The sequence below is a fragment of the Natator depressus genome, chromosome 1 (genome assembly GCF_965152275.1).
Source record: "Natator depressus isolate rNatDep1 chromosome 1, rNatDep2.hap1, whole genome shotgun sequence".
Taxonomy (NCBI): domain Eukaryota; kingdom Metazoa; phylum Chordata; order Testudines; family Cheloniidae; genus Natator; species Natator depressus.
Window position 1 is genome coordinate 121369323 of NC_134234.1, and position 22739 is coordinate 121392061.

A 22739-nucleotide genomic window follows, 5' to 3' on the forward strand; every position below is an offset into this window, starting at 1 on the left:
CCCAGACCAGGCCGGCTGCGGCGGCCGCGCGGCCAGAGCCAGGCCTGAGCGCCCGCCCCGCCCCCGTTCACAGGGTGGTCACGTGGTTAGGGGCTCCTGGGGCGGGGCCACCGCTGCCTCTTCCCCGCGCTGGCCCCACCCCTTCCGCCGGCTGTGACGGCCCGGGCCGGAAGAGTGAGTCGCGAGTCGGCGCCGGGTTCTCCATGGCAGCGGAGCGCGCAGGGACCAGCCCCACCTTCCCTCCTCCCGCGCCGGGCCAGGGCCCCCCCTCGGCGGGGATGTGAGGAGCCGCCGCAGGTGAGTGGGGGACTCGCGGCCGGGGTGAGGGCCGCGCCCTCCTCCGGCCCCCTGGGCGGGGCCTCGCGCGCGGCGACTCGTTGCGTGGGAAGAGGCGGGGGCTGGTAGTTCATGTCCTCCCCTGGGAACGAGGCTGGTTCCCGAACCTGCCCCGCCTCCTCCGATAACCGATGGGCGGGGCGGGGGCACGTGGCGCAGGGCGCCCTGGCCTGGGGGCTCCCAGTCTGAACGCTCCCGCCCCCCCGCGCGCGCTCTTATGGCGGGTACCGAGCGACCCGGAGCCGCTGTTCCGATGACAGGCGCGCGCGGGGGAGGGCGCCGCCGCTTTCGGGCTGCGCCTGCGCCGAGCCGCCCCGCGGGTCTCCCGCCGTTGCTGGGCCGGCCCCCGCTGGCGGCGAGCGCGCTCGGGCAGTCGGGCTGCTGGCGCGTAACCTCCCCGCCGCCCCGCCCAGCCCAGCGCCCCCGTCTCAGGCCGGGCCCTGGCGACAGCCGCCGTGAGCAGCGCAACGCGTCCGTGCTCGGGGGCCGCTGGCGCTGAGCCCGCTGGCAGCAGCTGTGGGAACTTTTTAGGGGAAAAGCTGCCAGCGTGGCAGAGATTCTCTGCCCCCCCCCCCCCACATTATAAATGCTGGATGCAAAGCGGTGTTTAGGGTGGAGACTGACAGCTTGCGACCCCCCATGTAATAACCTCCCAACCCCCGAGGGGTCCCAACCCCCATTTTGAGAACACCTGGTTTATATTTTGTCATTTCCCTTCATTATCTGAAACCATTTATCCAAATGTTTTATATGTACATGAAGGCTTTAGCTTGTGTATGTTAACTCACCCAAGTTAACGCACCTTTTTTTCCCAGAGACAATGCAGCCAGTGTGCTAGGTACTACACAGATCTATAGGAAGATGTCAGACCTGCCCTGACTAGCTTATAGGTAGACAAAAGGACATCCTTAAACTAGTCACCTGAATTTCTACTTTTTCTCATTACAAACGCTGCCATAACCTATTATCTCTGTTCTTTTCTAAATAGCTACTCTGTAAAATGTAGCGTTCTCAGATTTTTTTGTAAATTCCTGTGGCGTTGAATATTTCTAATGCTACTGTAGTAGCCAAGCCACAAAACTTGGAGTGTTTTCTGCACCACTGCGTACGCACAGAATGCATGTCCCATGCAGATTTCTGTGCTTCCCTGAAGAAAAATTATTTTCTGACAGGGAAGCAAAGAGAAGCTGCAAGAGCAGTCATGCTCCCCTACCCAGCAGCACGGGCAAGTCATTTCGGGTGCAGCCAGTGGAGAGGTAAGTCACTGCAGGCAGTGCAGGGCTGGGGATGCTCTGGCTGGGGCTGTGGACCCCCTATATCTCTACCCCATCAAGCCTCACCCCCTGCATCCAGAGCCCCACCGAGCCCCAGCCCCACCCTGACTGGTGGCTCCCATTCTGCACTGGACTCAGCGGCTAGTCCCACCTGGGGTGGAGGAAAGAGTGCACTTGCCCTGCACAGAACGGCTGGGTCTGGGTCAGACCCACTCCCAGAAACCTTCCCCAGCTCTGTATCTCCCCTCTCCCCCCCACTTCCTGCCTCCATTGCTCTTCAACTGCAGGGGGAGGGGTCACTGTATAGGGAGCTACTCCCCTGTCCGCCCAACTTCTGTGTATCCAGCTCCCCCAACTGAACCCCACCCCAGACACTCAAACCCACACACTGATGAGCACCAACCCCTATGCATCTGGACTACTCCACAACCACCTCCACCCGGACCCCCCAACCCCATTGAGCCCCAACCTGCTGCACCCGGACCCCAACCCCGTCAAGCCCCACTCCCCCAGCACCTGGAGCCATCCTCCTGAGCCCCATCTTCCTACACCCAGAACCCCCTGCTGAGTCCCAACCACCTTCACCTGGACCCCCCTCTGCAGAGTGCTAGAGCCTCTGTGCATCTAGATCCCCCCACTGAGCCACCCACACCCAGATTGCTCCACATAGAACCCTCTCCCCTCACTCCTGGATCCCTCCACACTTAGGTCCTGCCGGGCTGATCCTGCCTGCCCACACCTGGTGTGGGGCTGGTAACCCTGGTGAGTTACTTCACCTGCTACTCCTGAGGGAGTTCTGCACCAAACAAATAAAAATTGTGCACACACTATTTTAAAATTCTGCAAATTTTATTTGTCAATAAATAAGTATGGAGGCTCCAACATGGCAGTAGGGAGCACAGGCCATTGGCTGCACAGAGGTTGGAGGTCACCCTGCAGCCGCCCTCCCCCGGAACATGGGCCCTTCCTGCTCCATTTGAGATGTGGGGGGTTTCAAAAGCATGTCAGTTGCAGCTTTAACTTTTTGTTAATAAAAACTTAAACTGCTAGGCAATTGTTTTAAGAAGTGAGAAAGATCTACTTAAAGGTGTTTACACTAATAGGTATATTTAGAATCCAATTTTAACACAGCTGTTGCTTTCAGTGTCTCTGTACTAATGCTTCATTACATCACCGTTATATTTTAATCACTTTTTAGTTTAGTTACCTGACATAATAGGTGGGTAGTATATGCACAATTGAATTTTATGGCTAACATGCTTTTGTATAGGTCTCTTGTGACTATATAATTGCTTTGATAAATTTGGAGAATTGTATTTTAACCAGAAAATTTAAGGTGGCATTACTTTTTTCCAGAGTAGTTTTTACATACTCTCTTCATACATACCATTCTGCATACATCTCACCATCTTGAAAATGGTACTTGACTTTTAAGTTCATTCACTCTTGTATCAACTGCTCTTTGGTCTTTCTTGGTTTCATGCTGTGCTGCAGCTGCCCTTCTTTAGAGGTACCTGTACCTGACACTAAAGAAGAGAAGGGGCATGAATGGACAAAAGATGCTTAAACTAGGGGGTGGCTTTAACTTAATAGTACTTTTACTGTTAACATTCTAACATACGTATATTCAGAATATTTGTTTGATGTTTTTGTTGGTTATTCTCATAGAGATTTTATATATATAATTTATTGTATAAATTAAAGTAAAGGCTTCCAGTATCAAAACTATATTCTCACTGAAATGCTTAATTTACCGTGTAAAGTGACAATAGTAAAGAGGGGTATATTTCTTATTACTCTCACGTAAGGATCTTTTTAAAAAATGTCATGTTTCCATACTGCAGAATATTTTAAAAATGCAAATATGTAGATTAACAGAGACTTGCTAAATAGGATGAAGTAGTACCTATAGTATATTTGATCCGTTATTCCTTTCCTCCCCAGATGTTGCAGTGTGGTAGGTTTGCTTCATTTTGCTGCTACATAACGGAAAACAAAAGCAAATGATGAAAAGTGTCAACAGATTTTCTCTTTCCCCTCCGTGGGTGAGCTAAGTGAAATATCAATACTGCTCTTCAATGTCAAACTAATAAAAATTGTCTTGGAGACATGGCAAGAGTTGAGGAGGTCCAGGTAACATTACAAACACTTTTAGTGTAGTTTGGTCCTTAGGATAAACTTCCTAGTATTGGCAGGTTTTTCAGAATGCACTCTTATTGAATTTAAATATCATGGTTTCTGAATGAAAATCTTAGATTTTAGTCTTTATTATTATCTAGGAAAATAGAAATCTGTGAATAAAGCATGCAGGATTATTTTCTGAAATAGTCTACAGAAATCCACAGGAAAGGTCTTCAAAATTCTGTTTTAAAACTGGTACTTGGCTTCTTTCCGAAATCTGTAGTCATGCTGAAACAGATAGGTGTGAACTTTCTTAATCCATTTTAAAAGGGTCTTGATTCTGAAAGTATTCCTTGATTTTGCTGCTGTGGAGGATCCATTTACTCACAATACTTAAATCTTAGACTCCTTAACCATAACAGTTATTTTAGCAATATTTTAATGTAATTAAGTTAAGAGTTTTATATAAGGAGTTCAGCACTCGAAGAATCAATTAATTTCAAGACATTTTATTGCTCAGTAAATTGACACTTCAGCATGGTACTTTTAAAAAGAATAGTGTCAGTGTAAGATCTTGGGTTAGCTTCCGTTTTCTATCAGTATGGTCCATTTGACTAGAAAAATGGAAGGTAAGTGGCATGTGAAGAAGTATCTATAGTATATCCAAAAGGTAAGAGATCTGTAAGAAAACAGTCCAATTTTGAAATTAAAAATTGAATAGTGATTCAATAGGTAGAAAGAATGAAATTTGTTTTTGTGCAGAAGGTCAAACACAGGCATATGTGCTGCTTAAATCTCACTTACAATCTCTTTCAAAGGCTGAAGTGGTACATGTGGTGCATACATCTTGTACTTGCTACTTATTTATTGAGTGGGTCTCACTCAATAAATGTCACAATCTTTATGACCATTTTCTTAGGTAGTGCCACCTAAAATTTATTTAAAATTATTTTAAATTTATTAATCCTTCAGAAACTTAAAATTGAAATCTTCTAAAAATCAAATCTCTTTGCATTTTTTAACTGTTTTATTTCTGCTAAATTTGTGAAAACAAAAATCAGTATATCTTCAAATGAATCAGAATGGTAACATCCACATACTCAGATAATGTTATGAGGACTAAATTCTTTTCATTCTCAGGACTGTACCTATACAGGAAACTATACCTAAAACTTTGGTCCTCCTAGCTATGTTGGTCAGGGCTGTGAAAAATGTCATGTCCTGTGCAGTGTAGTTAGGTTGGCCTACCTCACAATGTAAATGCTGCTAGGTTGCTGGAAGAATTCTTCCATCAACCTAGCTACAGCCTCTTCATGGCATGGATTTACTGCAGCAACAGAAAATCTTCCATTGTTATAGTAAGTATCTACACTACAGTGATGTAGCTCAGGCCAGGTCTACACTACAGACTAATGCTGGCATAGCTGTGTCAGTGAGATGTGATCCTTTGACAGACATGGCTGTGCCAGCAGAAGCGCCAGTGTAGACAAAGTTATACGGTCAAAACTCTGCTTTTACAGGTGTATGGCTTGTTTCACTTTTGTGGGGTGGTTTTACTATATTGGTGCAAAGAATAGCTTTGCCAGCATAGCTGCATCTACACTAAGTGCTTTGGCTTTGTCCGTGTAGTATACTGGTATTCCTATACTGTAAAGTTCTCCAATGTAGATGTGGCCTCAAAAGTAATAATATTTGACAGTTTAACAGCTTCTTTGTATGCTAGAGCTATGTCACAACTCTTATAACATCTAGTATTTTCAGCATGGATTATTTTAGAATAAAGGAGACCCTGTCCAGTGATTGATGTGGCTTTGTTTACTTTCCGTGGCAAAACAGGGTAAGTTGGAACAATTAATTCTGCTCACAAATGGAAAGAGTACAGTCATCTCCATGAGCAGTGTTCCATTTGCAAACAGGGTATAAAACTTGTCGTTTTGGCTAAGTTAGGACCCTCTTGGTATTAGACTTACAACTGCTTCATTTTAAATGCAAAAAAGACTAGCTCCCTAACTTGCTTCATGAAATACCACCTTCATTTACTGTTGAATGTTTAGAACGTTTTAGTCACAATTGATTTTAGCTGGTGTTTCTATACTTAAGATGCTACAGTGGTGCTGCTGCAGCGCTTCAGTGTAGGCATTGCCTATGATGATGGCATAAGTAATCCACCTCCCCAACAGGTGGTAGCTACGTCGACAAAAGAATTCTTCTGTCAACCTAGCGCTGCCTACACTTACTTCGGCTTAACTACATCTCTGAGGAGTGTGGATTTTTCACACCCTCAGAGCCATAGCTAGGCTGACGTAACTGTTCAGTGTAGACCAGCCCCTTCATCTCTTTCTAAACATGTAAACTTTTACCAGGTAAGGCCACTTCCTCTTTTCATTGCTTAAAAAAGGAAACTTTTATGGTCATAGCTGTAGGTAAACATGCACAAGGTGAAAGGTTACATTGTCTTTTATTTTTTCCATCTTCTTTGCATATATTTCAAGTGCTACACTGTGCACATTGTTCTCACAAACTTAGGTATTTTAATCAATATCGGCTCCACTTAATAAAAACTTGGTTTAGTTTGAAAATCACCTTTTTTTTTTTTTTGCTATTTGGATGCTTGCTGCTACGGCCTAATGGAGTGGGAATGTGAAATTGAACCGTTACTGTAAATGTTACTTAGTCACTTTGCTCATGTTGAAACAGGAATGTGAAATTGATAAAGTCTCTTGAAAATATCGCTTTGCTACTCCACTGGCACATAGAGAACAACAACTTGGAAAGCAAAGAGCTTTCTCACGGCTTACGTTGTCAGGTGTGGCCTAGTCCTGTATTATATTTTGAAGACAAATGAGTTTCCTTTCAAGCGGCTGATTGGTGCTCTTTCCTACTTCACAGAAGTTTTCCACAATGGACAGGCTATGAGTAGATGCTTCCCTAAGGGCAGTATATATTCTGTTACATGTGGATGGCTGTGGTTCCAAGCTCTTATTCTACAGAAGTAAACTGATCCCTGAGTCACAACTTTATGGGTTCAGTGGCAAGCTGACTTTCCACAGTTGAGCTGCGGCCAGCTTTGTGAGAGTGGGTTAATTTCCTGTTGAATTGGGCCGTGCACTTAGTAAGAGAACACTTAGCAAATTTACACCATTTGTGACCAAAACAATATCTTCTCCATGGTCTTCTGGCTTCTCCCCTTGTGTTCAGCATAATGGCAGCACAAGTCACTGGGAGAAGACAGCTTTGTCGATGCCCCTTCACCAAGGCTGAGAGAGGTGTAGTTTCCAGACGCTCTCTGCTCTTCTCCTTTGAGGTTCTGGGGATCTGTTTTCTCTGGGGATGCTGCATGAAATTACCCATGAACAGTCATCTTAGTAAAACCAAGATTTATTAAAAACAGAATGAAAATGAAGTTGAAACAAAAATATTGGTTTCCTTAATGTATCTAGACTCTCATTTTGAATAAGCTAAACTATTTGTGTCGTTACAGAGGAAAAAGGAAAAGTGAATAGCTTACATCCCTTGAAAACAATTCCCTCTTTCTGACCTCTCCACCTGCTAGCATCATATTGCTGTTTACAGGGAGACTTCTTCTTTGTCCATCTTGATATACTTATTAAATCCCCTCCCCAGCTTTCCAAAGCAGTTTTTTGAAGACAAATATGCAAAGAGAAGTTGGCAAAACCATTTCATTTTCCACCTTCTGGGAGATGGTCCACTGAGAGAGAAAAAATCTTCAGGATGGTCAGAGTTTTTCAAAGATTTAACTGTCTAGCTCAAATATTGCCTTTCACATCATATGTCTTCACTGCAGAGTTAGTTATCTACAGTCAGGTACTTCTCAGAAGTTAGCCTAGCTCAAGTGAGAACCAGTCACAGTGCTGTCTGAAATGGGCCACTCTCATTACCACTGCAAAGGTTATTTTTCCTCCCTTGGTATCCTGCTATCAATTGAATTGTCTCGTTAGACTAACCTCATACTTGGTAAAACAATTCACATCTTTTCATGTATTTATACCTGCTCCTGTATTTTCCACTCCATGCATTTGATGAAGTGGGTTCTATCCCACGAAAGCTTATGCCCAAAAAAATTTGCAAAAAGAACAGGAGTACTTGTGGCACCTTAGAGATTAAAAAATTTATTCAAGCATAAGCTTTCGTGGGCTACAGCCCACTTCATCGGATGCATAGAATGGAACATATTAAGAATATATACGTACAGAGAAGGTGGAACTTGCCATATAAACTGTCAGAGGCTAATTAATTAAGATGAGCTATTATCAGCAGGAGAAAAATACTTTTGTAGTGATAATCAAGATGGCCCATTTAGACAGTTGACAAGAAGGCGTGAGGATACTTAACATGGGGAAATAGATTCAATATGTGTAATGACCCAGCCACTCCCAGTCTCTATTCAAACCCAAGTTAATGGTATCTAGTTTGCATATTAATTCAAGCTCAACAGTTTCTCGCTGAAGTCTGTTTTTGAAGCTTTTCTTTTGCAAAATTGCAATCCTTAAAATTGCCTCGGTAAAAGACTTAAGACTGCCCTCTATTCAACCCCCGTGCCCCCTTACCACGCTGCCTGGAGCACCAGTGGCTAGCGCCACCTGGCTGGAGCCAGCCACGCAGCACAAAGCACCGGCTCAGGCTGGGCTCTGCAGCTGCGCTGCCCCAGGAGCTCGCAGCCCCGCTGCCCAGAGTATTGCGCAGGCGGTGCAGTGAGCTGAGGCTGCGAGGGAGGGGCCAGGGCTAGCCTCCAGGGCCAGGATCTCAGGTGCTGGGCAGGAGGGTCCCGTGGGCCATAGTTTGCCCACCTTTGTCCTATCCCCTTGTCTTCTAAAAAAGAAGGTGTGGAGAAAATGAGTTTGGCCTAGTCTGTATTTAAAAGCTTTGTTGCTGTAGCTATACTGGCAAAACCCTCCTAGGTCAGGTCTACACTACAGACACATTGGTATAACTATGTCGCTCAGGTGTGAAAAATCCACACCCAGGAGCAACATAGTTATACCGACCTAATCCCTGGTGTAGACAGCACTAAGGGGATGGGAGAGCTTCTCCTGCCAACATAGCTACCACTTCTCAAGGAGGTGGATTAACTGTGCCAAAGGGAAAGCTCTCTCCCATTGGTTTAGAGCATCTTCATTAAAGCGCTACAGCGACAGTGTTTTAAGTGTAATCTTGCCCCTAGTATCGATGAAGCTTATACTGGCAAAAAAAAGTGCCTTTGCTGATATAGTTTATATACCATTTCACCAATAGCTATGCTAGCAAAAGCTCTTTTACGCCAGTGTAACGTGATCTGTGCAAGGAGGGTTTTGCTGACATAAAAATAGCATAAAAAATCATACCCGTACCTGATGTTGCTATGCTGGTAGTTTCTAATGTAATCCTGGCCTTTGCCTTTAAGGGGTATATGGCTTGTTCTGACCTTATTCTTCACTTCCTCTCAGCTGAGATTGAGGAGTGGGAGACAGCCATTTAGGACTATCTTTCTTCACTCCACTACATGAAATGAGCCTTTCTTCACCAGGGGATTGCATCTCTTTTTGCACTTAAAGACTTGTACTGTCCTTTGTTTATAGCATCAAGGATTTGCATAAATGCTAGTCTTTAAATGTATTCATTTTTATATTTATTTATAAAAGATGGAAGAATGCAAGTTCATTTAGAAGAAAGTCAAAACAGATTCTGAGCTCTATCAAGAGTATTACAAAGGCTCTGTTATGCTATAAACAGGTAAGTCAACGACTCAATAAACAAGCGATACCCCTAGTACAAGTCACTGGGATTGGATTTCTTGTGATAAAATCTTCTTTTGTATGCAGTAAAACTATTTTTGTCTAAGGAAAGTGTTTGTTTTTCTTTTGTATTTTGTAAACTGCTCACCTGATGTTATTCTGAGCATTGCCAATACAATGGGTATATTTTGTGAATGGAACAGTTACTCCTGCTGTTTTCCCAACCCAACAGATATTTGAGCAGGAAACAGCTGTGTTGAAAGTTGTTGTTATACTGGTATTTGCTGAAGCACTATTGCATGTTAAGAAAACAGAGTGGTGCTTGAACTATGTGGGTGCATCTATGAAGATTGGACAGCACACTAGGTTATTTCCAATAAAAAAAATTAATTTCACGTCTGAATGGACTTGCAGCAAATAAACTGACTTTTCAGTTGCTCTGTTAATCAATTTTTAGATTGAGCCATATAAGATAACCTCCTCTAGTTAGAATTATTTGAATACCTTTTGTCTTTCCTTGGTCTGTTCTATTAAAAATTAAGCCTTCCACAACTAAGCACTTGATTGAGGAGTCAAAAATATTTGTGTTCTGATTATATGTTGGGGGAAGGAGGGTGCAGCGGCACCTTAGCTTTATTTAAAATCTATAATTTGTGAATTGTTTACTAGAGACGCATGAAATGAATGACATAGCCAAGTTTTAGGGAGTGTAGTCATTATTCATAAACACTGTCACAGTTCAGAGTGATTGCACCTGTATTTCCACCTCAGTGGTCCAGCAGGGGCACCCACTCTCAGCCGTGCAGCTCCCCTGCTGTTGCCTTTCTGAGTGGAGACCTATTTCTCTCTCTTCAGATCAGGGTATTTCTAAGCTGAACTGTTCCCTGCCTTCACTGTGCTGTTCCCACCATAGGCAGATTGCACAGTGACAGCTGCTTGCTTTTTCTTCGGAGATGGTTAGCAGGTGTAATTGCTACAGTTATAAGATACCACCCAGCACTTCCTGTGCAACCCTATTTTATTCTTAAGGTAAAAGTCATTCCAGAGAAAACATTAAAAGAATAAAAGAACCTACATGTGTGTGAATAAGCTTACCAGATGATCCCCCAACCCTAGCATGAGCTCTGGTAAGAGCAGTACTTCATTACCCCATCCACAAAGTTTCCTTTGTGGTGACAAGTTTATCACAGCTTCAGCTCGGAACAAACACAGTCTTATGGGGCCACTCCTTCCAATCCTTTGCTAAGGGTTGGGGCCCTCTGTCTGTTTGGTGGATCAGGAAGAAGGCACTGAGACAGTTTAAAAACAGGCTATTTATCCAAAACCCCTTCCTTTGTCGTTCCCTAGAAAATCCAGTTTGAAGGGGTTGTGAACCTCTTGGGGGTGGGAGGGGCGGAGTGGTTTCAAAGGGCTTATTAAGGCGGAAAGTATATGAGCATCCCCCTCCCTACTGAAAAGGTACATACAATGCCCAAATAACACATGCACAATTGCACTTTTAAGACAATGTACCTCAAAGGTATTAACACTAATTCAGTAAGATTTAACTTAATTTCATAAAGTTTATTTAGGGTATAGTAGAATACTAGGAGCACTGTCAGTTTGTCACATCCACTTTGTAGAGATTGCTGGATTGGAAACCTGCTGCTGATCAGTATGAATATCTGTCAGATTTCTAAAATGGAAAACATTGACCAAACATAATTCTCCCAACAGGGAATGGAAGGGACCCTGCTTTCAAAAGTATTACCCTAACCTTCCCTCAAAAGCTGCCAGCAGGCAGACAAGGATAGGAATATTAGCTCAGTGTGGGTCGGGGTGATTTTTTTTTTGTGGGAGGGGGTTATGGTAGGGGTGGAGTATTGGGGTGCTATGCCAAGCTAAACTGATTTCTCTTACAGTTTTGCATTCATGGGTTAGACAGTCGAGCAAAGTCAGAGAGGTCTTGTCTGGGAATTTCCCAATTTTTTAACGAGTAGAAACACTGAAAATTAATCATTATTGTGTATTCTCTTTTGCATGCTCTCCCTGCAGCGATTGAATGTCTCCTGTGACCCTCTTCCCATCCTGGCCTACCACAGAGTTGCACTCCATCATACTCCCTGACTGAGTCCTGTTTTCCCTTCATTCCACTTTTCCATGCACAACCTGGATTGCCCCCATATTTCACTATCCTACACAGCACTGCTTCTGTCAGCCCCTTCCCCACCCATTGCGCCATCTCGGAACATTCTCTGACCATGCCCACCTACTGCCTTACCATATTCAACCTCGAAACACTGATATATATCGATGTTTAAAAACCTAATATACTAGAGGAGTTAAGGAAGCATAGTGGGGGAGGGAGAACCATAGTCTTGCTTACTCATTCATATCCCTCATTTCCTTTAAGGTGTGTCATGTGAATCAAGGGGGCAGTCAGGATTGTGGGGTGATGGTATTTGAGTGGGGGTCCGGGGCTGTCCATATGACCTGCTGTGGATAAGACCTTGGTGTGAATGCCAAGATACTAGTGCGTCAGGGGCTCCTCGCAGCATGGTGTGTCCTCAGCCAAGGTACCAGTGTTGGGGCCCTGATGCACCAGCACCTTAGCACCCCCTCACACCTCCTGCACATTTGGGAAATAGCAGTAGGTTGTGGTATGGTTTTACAGTGTCTGCAGAGACTCTGAATTCAGCTTGGCAATAAACATTGAAGTAGAAATATTTTATTACCGTCCTTTAGGGTCATATACATGCTAAATTGGCTTGCACTTTTTGCTAGTTTCTTTTATACCTGGAACATATATTACATATGTGAACCAGGAATATTATGAAAATTTCATATATTCCTGTAAGTTTCAACACGTTGTTGACCTCTTCCCTCTACAGTTCCAGTATATAGAAACTTGATGCTGTTTTTATCCAGTTTTTTTTGTGGGAGTATATCAGGGTAGTGCTCTCTACTGGTCAGCTGTTTTAAAAAGATTCTTTGCAACTTAAAAGTGGAAATGAGAGAAATCTTCATTCCCTGTCATACTTGGCAGAAATTAGTAAACCACCTCGAAATATAATTAAGCAGAACATTTCAGTGTTTTAAGACTGCTTATGCACATATCTTAAAAATCCAAAATCTAATGTCTCAGAAAGAAACTCCAATATCTTTATTGCACCATGTGTCAGAAAAGTAATATAATTTAGAGCAAATAGACAATTGTCATATCTTGCCAGAAACAGGAGTGCATTATTGAAGATTTTGAGTCCTGTTCTAAAAGTTCTTGTTTATTGACACTTTCCCTGGGCCCTTGCTGCGGTTCTCCACATAACTAGGCTTGAGACTCCAATAGTCTGAGTGAAGGCCTTTCCATAGTAAACTCTTTCATTGCCATTGTAGCTAAGCATCAGGGATGCTTTGTTATACTTGTACTGAGAAAAACAACCCTTGCAAAGACTACTGGTAAACAGAAGATTACTGGTGGCTATTGCAGTTTCTGCTATGTTATTCCTTAAAGGCACTATTTTTATGCATCCTGAAAAAGAGTCTGTGCTAACTGAACTACCATATGATTTGAACAATCCTTTGTAACCTTTCTTCTTCCATTGTTCCAGTAATCTTATATGGCTATTGGGATGCTGTGGCTGTCTTAACTCAAACCCAGATTGTAAATTAATTTTAACGTAAATAGCGATATTTTGTGTGTGTTATATGGAATGGAACTGTGTGAATATGAAGAAAAAACACACACTATATGTTTGAAAATACATGGATCTGCTTACGTTTGTCTTCAAGCATCATTCCTTGTTGCTTCTTGTAGTGTGAACTCTCATCTGGAGTGCCAGATGCTCTTCTGAACTTCCTCAAAACCTTTAATCAGTTTAATCTGTCCTATTTCACCCCTGCCTCAAGTATGCACCTTCATCCAGTGTATTGTCTGATTTTTGTTATCTGCCTTTAGAGTTCAGGTTCTTTGGGGCAGGCCCAGCCACACTGCCATCTTTGTTGGCTGCAGACGGTGTTTTTCCATAAGAAAACAGATGTGCGATTTATTTGTATGAAATCCTGATGTGATAATATGCACTTGTTCGGGTTTCAGCATTGCATCACCCTGTCTCCAGTAACAGCAGCTCTTCTGTTCCATGATCGATGTGACGGTTTTGAACACTTCAGTAGCTTACGAAATGATCCAGAGTGGAGGAAAATATGATTTCTATATTGGTCTCGTGTTGGCTATGAGCTCCAGCATTTTCATTGGAGGGAGTTTCATCCTAAAAAAGAAAGGTCTCCTCCGGCTGGCCAGGAAGGGCTCCATGAGAGCAGGTATAGTATGCATTTGAGAACTCTTGCCTGTTTTTAATTTTATTTTAATGCTTTGTGAATGGCTACTGAATTTTCACTCTAATTTTTTGTGTGTATTGATTTACTTTGGTTCCTTATTGAGAGATGAAACTTCTAGACCTAAAATATTCAGCTTCTGTATTTTCACTGGACTCTGCATTATTTCTAGTTTTGTTATTAGGTATAGTAAAGGGTGAAATCCCTTTCTGTAATATATTCAGTTTGTGCCCTCTAAGTACATTTCCAAAACAAACTATAAATTTGCATATATTAATCAAAAACATGTCAGTTAAGAATAAACCTGGTTACATCCCCCCTCCCCCCTAGGAAAAAGCCTCTTTAAAGAGATGATCTTCACAGTGTAATTGGAAGATCAACATACTGGCCTGTTGGAGGATGTGGAGGGGAATGAATTCCAGAGTCAGGGCCCCTACAATGAGAGTGCTTGCCTCCAAGTTAACAAACCTAGGAACTGTCAGTTTGACTGTCTCAGATGATCTCCTCTATGGAGATAGAGATGAAAGAGGCAATTTCTAAGATACGTAGGACCCAAATCAGGGCTTTGTAGGTCTAAACTGCACCTTGAATTGTACTTGAAAATGATTTGGGAACTAATACGATCGATCCTGATTGCCGAAATGGATGGGCTCATAATAAATAGTGTAATTGTGTCAAAGTATTGGATCAGAATACATCACAGCTTTCATTTTCTAAAACTAAACTGTCTCCTGAAGACTTTCGTTATGTCAGAAATGCTGAAGTTTAATTTAAAAAAGGGGGGGGGGGGAGGGGGGAAGGGCAGTGTTCAGGAAGATGACATTCCAGAACCTTAGATGGTTGTGTGGTTTGGGTAAATATTTTACTGTAGCACAAAAACATAAGGTTATTTTACTTAATTCTTAAAGGGGTTGTGTATGTAGTCTAAAAGAATTGGTTATATTGACAATTTAATAGCAGTTAATATACTTCATCAAAAACAAAGGCAAATAACTCTAATAACTGGTAATATTGCATTGCTTCCATCCAATTGATATTTGTGAACTTTTTGGATTTTTGCTACAACTGACTGTGCACTTGATAAATATGGTGAAGACTTGAAGTAGTAGCGGGGTAACCGTGCATTGGGTGTTGAGATACTAGAATGACGGGCACAACATAAGAGCTGAGATAGATAGAAAACGGCTAGAAATATGCAAGATGATGTTGGATTGACTGTTGCCCTTCTACACCAATTGCCCTCTGTTGACCAATTGTATCAGTGTGAAACTGGTCTGTGCTATTGCACCCAGTTAAGTGACCACACTGAAACAGTTGCAGCGTATCAAAGAAACTAAAAGGTTAATTGTGTGTGTATGGATTAGAACCTTCTATCTCTGGTGATTCCAGAGAAGTTGGTGGTGGTATGAGTGAACACAGAACGTGTGTTCTCAGTTTGGGGGGGCAAACATTGTATGGCCATTACCTTTGAAGTTCACCTGAATACCATGGTGGTGTGTGGCTTAAAGTGTGTACATTAGTGTATACACATACGCTCCTTAGATTACACGATTGACTGTTTCCCCAAGATAAAGTTGTATCTTTCTATGGATATCCTCCTAATTTACTGTATAAAAGGAAGAACATGAGTAGTCAACTGGGATTACAAACCATGGAACTATTTACGTTAACTGTAAGAATAGGGACTCTGTTAAATCCCCTTTTCTTTAATTTGTGTTTTAACATTGTTATGAATCTAGAACATTACTTCAGAATAGGCAAATATTGTGTGGTCTGTAATGCCATTTCTAGTCCCAAAGAAATATATATATATATACGCCACTAATCTTTAAAGTGAATTACACAGGAATATCTGCACATTTTAAGAGGTTGAAAATATTTTGACTTCAACCCTAGCCTCTGATTATGCATCAAATTGTGCAGGTGTTTGTTTAATGAGTGGTTGCATATATGTTTATAACATGGGCAGAAAACAATTCTTTCTTGTCTTTTTTTAAATAGAACTGTAAATCATAAGTGATCGACGTTTGCCCCTATGTATTGCTGATTAATTGCTCATTCTTCCAATTCCAGGTCAAGGCGGTCATGCATATCTTAAAGAGTGGCTGTGGTGGGCTGGACTTCTGTCAAGTAAATATAAAAAAATAACCAGTGTTAAAAAATTTTAAATATCAAAATGTTCAAAAAAATTGTTGAATACACAATAACCAAAGCTAGAAATAGCGTATACCTCGGTACACTGAGATAAAAATCCATATTTTAAAAAATAAATTGTATTATTAGTAATATCTTTGTAATTAAAATCAAATTAAAAATAAGATTCTTGGGTGTAAAAAGATACATCTCCAGTGAATTTTTTCAGTAGTTTTTCTTGATCAGCAGAGAATTTGACCCCTTTTTAATTTTTACCATTTATGTATTTTGATTTTTCACTTCACTAAGCTTGGGCAGTTAAACTAGACCAGTGGTTCTTAAACTTATTTGATCTCCTTTCTGTGTGTCTTCCCGGTACATATACCGCTGCCCAGCTCTGAATGCAGAGCGGAGAGCAGCAGCTGCTGGCCAGGTGCCCAGCTCTGAAGGCAGCATTGCACCTGTAGCAGCGTAGAAGTAAGGGTGGTAATGTGAAAAGTGATATTCATCAATATCACTTTTCACAGCAGAGACTTAGCACCCCATTGCCACCCTTACTTTTGCATTGCTGCAGCAACCCAGGGCTGACAGCTGGAGCTCTGCTGCCTCCAAGTGAGGGATTGGGGAGGGGGAAAAGGGGCATGAGCCTGGGCTTCCTCCCTGTGAGAGATTGGGAGGGGGGGAGAACAGCCCAGGTGGCAGGGCTTTGACTGTCTCCTTTATCCCTGCCTCCTGGGTGTATGTGGCCCTTCTGCAAGAGCCCCAGCCAAAACAAAACCATTCACTGAAAAAGTTACTTTAAAATATTTTGAAACCTCCTCTCTCTCCTTCTCTTTGGTTTTGTTAAATCTTTTTACACATCTCCTAAACTTTGGACTTAAACAGTGTGACTGTGTGCATTTAACTTGACTCATTGTAGTTTATATACTGCTTCATAGAAGATACAATTGCAGATTATTTTGCTTATGTGAGAGTTAAATGACCTGAGTTAGTAGGATGTGGAAATGCGGAGGCTGTTAAATAAAAATGGGTTAGCCTAAATTACAGGTGAGATTTATTTTTGTTATAGGGAATATCTAGCTGCTAGCTTTGAGTTCTGCTTATATTAAACTTCCATGTCAGCTGAACATTTTAGCTGAATTTCTTCTCTGTGGGAACACTTGTTCAGTTTCAGAGGTTTCTCTTACATGTGTTAAGATTTCCTAATTCTTTTTTTATTCTGCAGTGGGAGCTGGTGAAGTAGCTAACTTCGCTGCTTATGCATTTGCACCAGCTACATTAGTGACTCCATTGGGAGCTCTCAGTGTTCTTGTAAGGTAAGAACTGTTTAGAAAGAAGCACTATTTCAGAGAGGTAGAAGTGAAGTACGTATTTAGAAATTTCTATCACTTATTTTGAGTTGTTAAATATGGCTTTCTGCTTAACTCTGACTAAACTTAGGACTCATAAAAATGGAAGGGGTAGCACTGACTTAACCCAGGCATCATATGAGTCAGCACTCTACAAGCTCCCTTGCACAGCTCTAGCAGTGTACCTTGACTTGCAACACCCTGCTATTCCTGTCTTCTGCATCGCTTGAGGTTGGAAGCCAGTTATGATGTGCACAAATAAAAGGAAGACAAGACTAATAAACTAATTTTCATTCCTGATCAAAGTCAGGATCTTACTTGTCTTTAGAGATTCAAGGATTTTGCACCAGTACACCACATCGTCTTGGAGAGGGATTTTATAGAGAGGATGATGTGTAACAGTGGTTCCCAAACTTGTTCCGCCGCTTGTGCAGGGAAAGCCCCTGGCGGGCCGGGCCAGTTTGTTTACGTGCCACGTCCGCAGGTTCGGCCAATTGTGGCTCCTAGTGGCCACGGTTCGCTGCTCCAGGCCAGTGGGGGCTGCGGGAAGCAGCGTGGGCTGAGGGACATACTGGCCGCCGCTTCCAGCAGCTCCCATTGGCCTGGAGCAGCGAACCTCGGCCACTGGGAGCTGCCATCAGCCAAACCATGCGGATGCGGGCAAACCGGCCCAGCCCACCAGGGGCTTTCCCTGCACAAGCGGCGGAACAAGTTTGGGAGCCACTGATGTATAACGTTCTCCCTAGCAATTTTGAGGAGGCAGCATAATTTAAAACAACTTTTGGGCCGCTAGACTTTTACAAATAGTCTAGTGCATAGCAGACATGTTAATATAGACTATTGTAATTACGCTTAATATATTTAATTAGTGGATTTAGTCTAATAGAAATGTATGGACATGAGTAATGGTGCAGATGACTAGATGCTGTGCACTGTATTAAATATTGAAACAAGGGAGCTGTAGAGCTTTTATCCGCATAGTAAGGCAGTATGTACTAAATTCTGTATTCAGATTGTTTGCCCTCTTTGTTTATTTGGAACCTTACCAGCTCTTAATTACTGAGAGGAAAGTGTTTTCTGAACTTTGACACTACTGTTTTTTTATGTCTGCTGTGGGCAAATTAATTAAATATCTCCTGATTCATAATCTGTCAATGTGTTTTTTCCTTTCAGTGCCATTCTTTCATCCTATTTTTTAAAGGAAAAACTTAATCTGCATGGAAAAATTGGATGTTTGTTGAGTATATTAGGGTCAACTGTGATGGTCATTCATGCTCCACAAGAAGAGGAGGTAGAAACTTTGAATGAAATGTCCCACAAGCTAGGAGATCCAGGTGAGAGAAAATGTCAAGTTCGTCTGTAGGTAGCAGGGTAGCTAATGTAGGAAGGTAAGTATGTTTAACCTACTTTGCTAAAAGGACTGTGGTTCATTTACAGTTGCAACTGTTGCAAATTTCTAGTACCAAAAAGTTAAAGACCACCTCTGTGTTTCTACATCTGTAAATAAAATATGGGTTTGAATTCTACAATAGACTTAGCAGGAGCTTTGAAGGATACCAGTGAATTTATTTTGTACAGAATATCAGGATTAAACAATGAGGTCAGTTTTTGTCCAAGTAAAAGTATGTTCTGAAAGAATAATAAATTAGCAGTTTAATATGTTAACCTAAGAAGCAGACAGCTATTTTCCTCTTGTTACATTTTCTGCAAAGAAACGTCATCTGTTTAAGGTAATTTTGAGCCTATCTTTAAAAATGAAGCATAGACTGTGCGGAAAATTTACAATATCAGAGGGTTACCATTAGGACTAGTAGCTAAAATTTAGGTCAGAGAGTTGTCTATGTTTCACATTATATTCTAATAAAAATGAGATACCTACCTCTTGTATAGCAGTTGATATCTGTAGATCTCAAAGCACTTTACAAAGAAGGTAAAGCTCCATTTTACAGATGAAACTGAGGGGTGATATGACTTATTTGAGGGCATTATCAGCATGTCCGATTGGTGGCTTAAAATTCCTGTTGCTGAGTGAAGCACCCAAATCAAAACAAATCAGACAGCATTCAGATATATGCCTACACCCTATGGGCTCTCCATACCCCTGGTTCTGTGCTTTTTAATAATCCAAGGAGTGCGGTAAAAGGGAGGCTGGCTTTCTAGCGCCATATTCTTCATTTCAGAGCCTGGGAGAGAAGTAGAGTTTGGAATTGCAGGCATGCCAGCAATCGTAGTTCCATGCTTATTTTAGCCAGCTCATCAGTTGTCATAAGATTTGTTGTAGCCTCCATTTTGGAAGACTTGTAGAAGAAAAATCATCATTTGAACATGTAATTAATAAAGTGAAGGGGAGAAATCCGCCTTGACTTGTTGCCCTTAAAATATGCACTATGTTTCTTGGTACCTAACAGGATGCTCTTGTGTACTGTATATAAATAAGTGATTTTTTTCCCCCCCACTGCAGGTTTTGTGGTTTTTGCAACACTTGTCGTCATTGTGTCCTTAATATTGATATTTGTGGTAGGACCTCGCCATGGACAGACCAACATTCTTGTGTACATAACAATCTGCTCTGTAATTGGAGCATTGTCAGTCTCCTGTGTGAAAGGCTTGGGCATCACTATCAAGGAACTTATTTCAGGAAAACCTGTGCTAAAACATCCTTTGTCCTGGATTCTGCTGTTAAGTCTTATAATCTGTGTGAGCACACAGATCAACTATTTAAACAGAGCTCTGGATATATTCAACACTTCCATAGTGACTCCAATATATTATGTATTCTTTACAACATCTGTTTTAACTTGTTCTGCTATCCTTTTCAAGGAGTGGCAACACATGTCTGCTGCTGACATTATTGGTACCTTCAGTGGTTTTCTCACGATCATTGTGGGGATCTTCTTATTGCATGCCTTTAAAGATGTAAATTTCACTCTAGCAAATCTGCCTGTCTCCTTGCGGAAAGATGACAGAGCAATCAATGGCACTCTGCCAACCACATATGAATGCTTTAATCATGACGAAGAAAGCTCAACTTGTGTAGGTGAAATACACTCCAATGAGAGTGTCCCCTCCAGGAGAAATGGAAGTCTGGCAGCATTCTGAATATGTGTTTAAGAAAAGAACAATTCTGTAACTTTTTTTTTTTTTCTGTAAAATGTCTGAGTTTGCGTTTGGAAGCAGATGATGTACTTGAACAATATGTACAGACAATCGTTAATTTTTAGGTTTGATTAGTTTGGACCAAGAATAGTGATGGAGTTTTAATTTGCCTTATTTTACTTTAAAGAGACACACTGAAATGACCTCAGTAGATGGTTTGTTTTTGTTGCTCTTAAGTTATCTGTGTAAACTTGTAAATATTTTTAATTTGAATTTTCCATTTTAAAGACTTATTGCACTAATGACAATTTTAACTATATCAAAAATAAATTGCTTTAATTTTGCATTGGTGGTAAGCACGTTGACATGAACCTGAATCTTTTGCAAAACGAATATTCACTGTGTCTGTTTCAGCATATGGAAGTGTAAGACTATTAACCTGAAATGCACTGAAAGGTGTAGGGAGCAACTTACAGTAGATGTCACTAAAGTAGCTAATTACAGCGCTTGTGGGAAGCGTCAACTAAACTAGTTTAACTGATTATTACTACTGAGGCACTAGTAAACTTGAAACAGTAAAGACTCAGGAAGAGTATGTTCAGAATGGTTTTGATTTTATTTAAACTGATTTAAAGAATTTTTAAATTGTTTGAACATACTTCAGAGGGAAAGGAAATTGTACAACCTAGCAAGTCTTCAAGATCAATTTAATATCAAGTTAGGTAGAATGTAAAAGGTAAGTACTAACTAAAAAGGATATCTATCATTTAGACGCTGATAATGAAATTTTTCTTAATTGTCAGACCTGTATTCTCTCCTCCCTAACAAATGTAACTTGCTGTCTTGTAGTGGGTTTTTACTCTGTCAGCAACAGTTAAACGCTTGCTGGATGTCATTTTCTTGAGAAACAAATAAAACCCTAGACAGTTAGGAGTTTCCCTTCCAAGACCATTTGTAGGCTTTTAACTACTGCTATGTTACACTTCTGTGTAGAATTGCAGCTGTGGGAAGCTTTATTTTATTTGTGCTAATGCAAAGTTACTACTAGTAGTAGTAGGTTAAATGTATGTGGTGGGGGGGGGGGGGGATTTACACAGGGCAAATCAGTGTTTGAATGCACTTTATATCATTTCTCAGTCAGTGGGAGTCAGTTCCCAAAAGTGAGAACCATCCAATTCAAAAGTCCTGCTGCAATCTTGGAAAGGTCACTTCCAACAGTGAGCAAGAATAGCTCAGATAATCTTAACTACTGCAGTGAATCACAGGTAAGATGCGGTCATCTCTCAGGTAACTGGTGTCCAGATCTTTCACTGATTTTAGTGATAGCCACCAGAGGTGAAAGTAAGTCAGTATGGAGGGAGAGTCTAGAGAAAGCAGGGCACTGGCAGGCATGGTGAAGTGCTGCCCCTTGCCCCCTCCCCCTGGCTGGCTGTGGTTTTTGTCGTCCCCCCCCCCCCCCAAAAAAAAAAAAAACGGCAAGGGGCTACACTGCACCATGCCCGCCAGTGCCCTGTTTTCCCTAGCCCCTCCTTAGTTCCAAGGAAGTCAGATATCAAGGATTGTGTAATCTCCTTTCCACGCACATAAAAGGGTGCAGGGAGCACACCTATGGGTGGCTAGTAGTAGGGGAAGGCAGGGGTGAATGAAGGACAACTAGAATAGCCTTCATGAAATATACAAGATGCTTAGAGAAAGTTTTGTCAAAACAAAAAGATCTGGTCCAATGTCCTAAGGATATTTCAGGTGTTTAATGCAATATATAAAGAGGGTGGAATGAAAATTACTCTTTCTTTTAAAGAAGGCACAATAATTTCCCTGAATATCCAGTTTTCCCCTCCCCTCCCTTTGTGGTTTTTTCTGTTATGCTATTTGCTTTCCCTGTGAATCTTTAGTTGCTTTTAGCAAAACTGCTTTGCCTAAAATAAACCTGAAACATCTTGTCGCCATGTTCTCTATTTTTTTTTTTTTTTCCCAAAGAGGCTCTACAAACATCACAGTCCATGATCCTCTGCTGGGGAGGGAATGGGATCGATCTGAACTTAGAAATGGTTCCTGATTTTGATTGTATTTTTTTGTGTACTATACTATTGGAGATTGCCTCATCCAGGGAGCAGAAAAGAACTGCCCCTGCGTTGGTCATGCACCCCCTCCCCCCAACAACTGTAAGTGAAATTAACAAAGATGTCAGAAATGGCCCCTAATCCCATGGTCTGAACCACAGGGGAAACAGCTGCGTTTAAACTGTTCTTATGCAGTGGCAGGCTTCTCCCTCAGCCAGTCCCCTTCCTGCAAGCTAGAGGGAAGCTGTTGCAGCCCCTGCTGAGTGCTTTGGGGGGGTGGCCCGCAGAGCCCCCTGGTTGGAAGAGGAGGGAGAGCAAGGAGAAAAA

At 41.9% G+C, this 22739-nt stretch overlaps 1 protein-coding gene across 6 annotated transcripts; it reads left to right on the forward strand.

Moving 5' to 3' along the window:
- Window positions 1-144: 144 nt before the first annotated feature.
- Window positions 145-21273, forward strand: NIPA2 (NIPA magnesium transporter 2). Of its 6 annotated transcripts, none has more exons than XM_074965692.1 (9): window positions 145-297; window positions 1509-1592; window positions 3555-3743; window positions 9371-9461; window positions 13536-13759; window positions 15848-15904; window positions 17133-17223; window positions 18430-18590; window positions 19718-21273. In XM_074965692.1, the coding sequence occupies exons 5-9, from the start codon at window positions 13579-13581 to the stop codon at window positions 20353-20355; spliced, it is 1128 nt and encodes a 375-aa protein (XP_074821793.1). In that variant the 5' UTR covers window positions 145-297; window positions 1509-1592; window positions 3555-3743; window positions 9371-9461; window positions 13536-13578; the 3' UTR covers window positions 20356-21273. The 6 variants fall into 6 exon arrangements, with proteins under 6 accessions (XP_074821793.1, XP_074821811.1, XP_074821801.1 ...); XM_074965710.1 differs by having other exon boundaries at window positions 3555-3655; XM_074965700.1 differs by lacking the exon at window positions 3555-3743.
- Window positions 21274-22739: the final 1466 nt, after the last annotated feature.

Bases quoted from the DNA above. Each gene is read 5' to 3' on its own strand.
- NIPA2 (XM_074965692.1), top strand. From the start codon at position 13,579: ATGATCGATGTGACGGTTTTGAACACTTCAGTAGCTTACGAAATGATC. The intron at 15,905-17,132 runs GTAAATATAAAA...TTTATTCTGCAG, and splicing joins GTGGGCTGGACTTCTGTCAA to TGGGAGCTGGTGAAGTAGCT. The intron at 18,591-19,717 runs GTGAGAGAAAAT...CCCCCACTGCAG, and splicing joins CCACAAGCTAGGAGATCCAG to GTTTTGTGGTTTTTGCAACA.